The sequence below is a fragment of the Montipora capricornis genome, chromosome 13, assembly GCF_036669925.1.
Source record: "Montipora capricornis isolate CH-2021 chromosome 13, ASM3666992v2, whole genome shotgun sequence".
Lineage (NCBI taxonomy): Eukaryota > Metazoa > Cnidaria > Anthozoa > Scleractinia > Acroporidae > Montipora > Montipora capricornis.
The window spans coordinates 36,579,942-36,584,941 of NC_090895.1; the positions used below are offsets into that span (position 1 = coordinate 36,579,942).

At 39.7% G+C, this 5,000-nt stretch overlaps 1 protein-coding gene and 1 pseudogene across 1 annotated transcript in view; one reads left to right on the forward strand and one right to left on the reverse strand.

Moving 5' to 3' along the window:
• Nucleotides 1–5,000, reverse strand: part of LOC138028934 (roundabout homolog 1-like) — a 44,621-nt gene that overhangs the window by 9,609 nt on the left and 30,012 nt on the right. The window contains exons 11-13 of the mRNA XM_068876582.1: nucleotides 2,697–2,933; nucleotides 750–786; nucleotides 346–533 (exon numbers count right to left, since the gene is read on the reverse strand). Of these exons, the coding sequence (XP_068732683.1) occupies nucleotides 346–533; nucleotides 750–786; nucleotides 2,697–2,933 (462 nt within the window). The remainder of the gene's footprint in view (nucleotides 1–345; nucleotides 534–749; nucleotides 787–2,696; nucleotides 2,934–5,000) is intronic.
• LOC138028935 (uncharacterized) overlaps nucleotides 3,533–5,000 on the forward strand; it is a 3,058-nt pseudogene continuing 1,590 nt past the window's right edge.

Genomic DNA, 5,000 nt, shown 5'->3' on the forward strand with positions numbered 1-5,000 from the left:
GTGTTAATTAAGCAAACACACTTTCAACATCTGAAGGGAAAAAGGAAGTGATTTTTTCATCACAGGGGCATTTTAAGGAGAAGAGTAAGGAAGACACTGTGACTTCTTTCATCACCTGTGAGTTTTAGACACAAGTAAGGAAACACTTCTTAACGCTTTTCAAAATCTGTAAGCATCTAACGCATGCAATCGTGGGCATTAGACCACGTAATCTCAAACAGGTTTAGTGCTCAGCTGATTTTCGTCTCGTTCACCCTGCCTTACATTAACAACTTGAATAGGTTTTTTAAATTCGTCACGGTAAGTCCTTTTCAAGACAATTTATTCCATGCTCTTTGTACCTACCTGATAAATGATTGAGTGTAATTTTGTTGGCAAAGTCAATGCTATTGGATGACCCGCCTCTGACACAGCAGTTTCCCATTTGTCTTGTGCAGTCAGATGAAGAGCTGTCACTGGATCTGTTGTTGGCGAACTGACCAGGGATGTCTGAATTTCGTTCCTCCATCCACAAAAATTTCGATGTGCGTTTGCTAGAAAAATCCCACAACATCAAAAATAACATTATCATAATAATTGTTCTTGTCAGCCAATTTGATTGAAGGGTACAGATGGATGCACTTTTCATTGATATAACATGATAGTTAAGACACTCCTCACCTGCACTAAAGCACTTTGAGTTTGAGATTATAGTTTCCTGTGTCTATCTATTATAGCCTATACAGAACATCAGAGAGAGGAATACTTACGTTGGACTCCGAGGTGCAATGTCAGGTTGCACACATGCTGTGAAAACAGGAGCAAATGTTAAAATGCTAATATGGCAGCAGAGGTCAAAAGATAGCCACAAATGTTCTTAATGGCTATTTAAAAAGAAGTTGGTGGCAAAACAACAATCTGGTCTCTAGACAGAGTTTCCTGGATATCAGTGCATGCTAAGAGTCACTTTTAGTTTCTGTCTGGGTTGAGAGAGAAGTGCAGAAATGCACATACAGTAATCAGATGCATGCTGACCTGGATCAGTGACATGAACAACCCCCTTGTTGTTCTCCCCAACTTCAACGTCACATAGACCTTATTCATAAATGGCGGTCACATTTATAATTCTTTTGTCCACGTGCAAATTAGCCTACCAAGCCTCATTTTAAAGCAAGAATTCCTTTTCAATTCACTGTATGGTATGGAGGCTTGGTAGGCTAATTTGCACTTCGACAAAAGAATTATAAATTGACCGCCATTTATGAATAAGGCTATTGTCTGGGAATCCAAGCAATTAATATCACAATGTGTCCCTAAACTCCAGCTGCATTTACCCTCAACAAAATGTAATGAAAAACCTTACACTTACCTTAAGGACAGTGCCTACTATTGTTATTGCGCATACATTCTGCGCATTTCGAGATACTCGGATTTCCTATTGGTGATGCTTACTAATACAGGGATATTTTTCCGCAGTTTAAAATTATGCAGAGAAAGTAGACCTTAGTAAGTACTACTGGTATCCAAAAAGAAAATTGGGGGCAACCATGCATTTTTCAGAGATAATTAAGCTTCGCTCTGAGAAAGAATGCTATACATGGCTATGTATTTTAAAGCTTTTTACAAATATTGTTCATGAATTATCTTTGAAAAATGCGTGGTTACCTCCACTTTTCTTTTTCAATTTCAATAACACTTCTTAAGATCTACATTTCCCGCATAATCATAAACATGTGCAAAAATACCTTTGAATTTGTAAGCACCATCCTTAAAGACAGCAAAGGCTTTGAATTACAAAAACATAAAAATTGGTCCCCCATCAAATTACTTGCATTTCTGGACAAGAGTGGGGCTGAGAGGATTCTGGAAAAGTCTTGAAGCCAGCAATCACAACTGGGGTCCCTACATTTCTCTTAACCCATTGACTTCGGGCCAGTTCAGGCTGGTTTGGGTGTTAAAGGGTTAATGGGGAGCGAGAGATTAAACTAAGGGCTTTCGCTAATACTTCAAGTTGCTTGGTACATCAGAGAAGTACTGGTAAGTGGGAACTGAGTATTGAGCACAGAAATAACTATTGGAGAGTAATGTGAAGTGCTTTTTTCTACCCATGCAAACCAAGTGAGTGGTAGCCCTACTAATGGAATTGGGCCCACACCAGAACAGAGAAAAACTCTGACCAGGGTGTTAATTGAATGCACAACCTTCGGGTTAGATCACTGCTGCTCTCCCGACTGAGCTACAAGGTCAGACGGGGGCAGGTTTTGGGAATTGAAGATGACAATAATTATTTCACAGCAATGAATATGTACAAGTACATGGAAGGGCTACGTTTTTGCAAACGTTGGCCATGTAGCACTTACCGTATATTTCAATAGAAATAACTTTTGGAGAGTAATGTTCAATTCCCACCCTGTTTAGAGTTTTCCCCTGTCCTTGTCTGGGCCCTATAATTATTCCATTATTAGGGATAACGCTCACATGGTTTACATGGGTAGAAAATAGCATTCACATTACTCTCCAATAGTTATTTCTGTTGGAAATATGAGTATTGAGAGGTCATGATCAAAGTACACATAGGTGGGAGTCCTAAATCTAATGACAGCCTGGCTTTTACACATGTCTTCCAATCAGCTTGACATTTATTTTTGATTTGAAAAAAAAAAAAAAAAAACTTGATGAATTGCTTTAACAAGGATAAAAGAAGTACAAGGTATTACCTCTAGTTGGACTCTTGGTCTTCTTTCTCTTCTGTCTTTGCCTATAAAGCAGCACCACTATCACTAACAGTATAATCCAAGCCACAGCACCCATGGTACCAATGAACCATGGTTTCCGCATGAACAACTTCATCTTGTACCAGGTGTCTCCATTTTCTGCTTGGGCTCCAACAAAACTGACCTCTCCATTGGGTAGCACAGTTTTAGTGGTTGGGGCCACTCCGACGATCACTGCAACTGTGAAGTGATAGATAAAAACGCCGAGTTGGTTATAATCATATTATATTCAGAATACCCAAGTAGAATGATAAAATAAATATTGTTTTACTAAAAACTCCAGGATCAACAATTCTTCCATGTTGATTTCTGCCTCAGTCAATTCCCGTCCAAAACAGCTTTTGTCTGCCATTTTTTTTTTTCAAGCTGCAAAAATGTTTTCAGCTTGCTTTATTGCAGATGTGTTCCTTGACCATATTAGGTACAGCAGGTATATGAACTGACAGCCTGTGTCCAGCGAGCCAATGAAAATGCTGGAAATCTGATATCCATAGTTATATTAACCACCATAACAAAGATTAGCCCTTCATCAGAGAGAACTGAGATGAGTAGACTTTTTGCCACAATAATTGAGATTTCCATGTACATGTAAAGACTGCAATTAGCTTGGCTGCAGGAAAGGAAATCAATGTTCTCCAACAAGGGGGAAGGGGGGGGGGGGGGGGGGAAGAGGGGGGCAGATGTGAAACAAACTAAGCTCAAAACCACGCAGTCAACTGATACTAGAAATGAACTTATTATACCCAGTCATTTAATTTTAATTTATTTATAAAAATTATCATGTATAATAATGCTACCTACATGTATTTGCATGAAGCAACAGGTATTATTGTGTACACAGGAATGAAAAGCTGAAAAACTATGAAGTTGGTCAAGATACATTGTATTAATTCCATAATTGCCGGTTTTCACTTGACGTCACAACCCTTTCCAAATATGGGCATCCGCCATAGTTGTGTCCCTCGGTCCTCGAAATTTATGGTAATCGTAAGTCATCTTTATCGACCTCTCCTGGTTTTTGTGGAATTTTTCGCTTCTATCATGGATTTAGCAGAAGATAAAGCTGAAGAAGACTTGAAGACCCTTTCGTTTAATATTCCTGTGTTGTCAGAGTACGCTAAAGCTTTAGACAAGCAAGTAAAGAGAAGATATCTCGAAAAGATATCAGTCGTAGGAGTTGACCCTGTCAGCATTCCTAGTGAGCAGTTTGATCCCGAGTGTTTGCCGCAAATAGAATCGACTGATTTGCTTGGATATCTCGTCTTAGAGACAAGCTTTTATACAAGACAGCAGTTCAAAGCCTACAAGAGCTTGGAAGCATTTAATCAGATGGTTTCTGGTTTCGTAACTTCTGTAAGAGGGTGCATGATTTCCAATAAGCATGTGGTCGTCGCAAAAGTGCGGCACTCTCAACGAATGAATGACCCACTGGTGAACATTTGGATAATCGCCGACAGTGATGGAACCATTCTGTCCACTCACTGTTTAGGCTGCAAAGCTGGGCTCGCTGAGTCATGTTCTCACATCGCCAGTGTTTTATTTTACATTGAAGCTTGGATACGAATCAATGGCAAATTAGCTTGCACACAAGTAAAGTGTACATGGCTTCTACCCACTTTCGTGAATGAGGTGCCCTATGCTAGGGTTCGAAATATTGACTTTTCTTCGGCAAAAAAGCTGAAGGAAAACTTCGATGCAAAAATCGATTGTTTGAGTGCGAGTAACATCGAAGATGTGTTTTCACATCAGGAGGGTCAAGCAGAAACGGGACGCCCCAACGTTCTATCCCCATCACAAGCGGAGATGACGTCTCTCTTTGATAAATTAAATAACTGCAAATTAAAGCCAGTAACTCTGAGTTTAACTGCCAAATATGCTGATCATTTCATAGCTAAAAGTAGGACTGTCCCAGTTGTTTCTGACCTGTTCGAGACAGAGAATCTTGATCTGGATTATCATGAACTATTGCAAAAATGTGCAGAAGTTAAGCTGGATATTTCACGAGAAAACGTTGAGCTGGTAGAGAAAGACACAAGGGCTCAGGCAAAGAGCTCAGAATTCTTTCGTCATCGTGCTGGGAGAATTGGCGCCTCTGTCAGTGGGGCTGCTTTTCACAGTAACCTTTCACAACCCCCTCAGGCACTGATAAAATTGATTTGTTACCCAAATGTTTTTAAGGTGAACACTAAAGCTACACGACATGGATGCAAACATGAAGATGATGCTATTCGTGCATATGAAAATGAA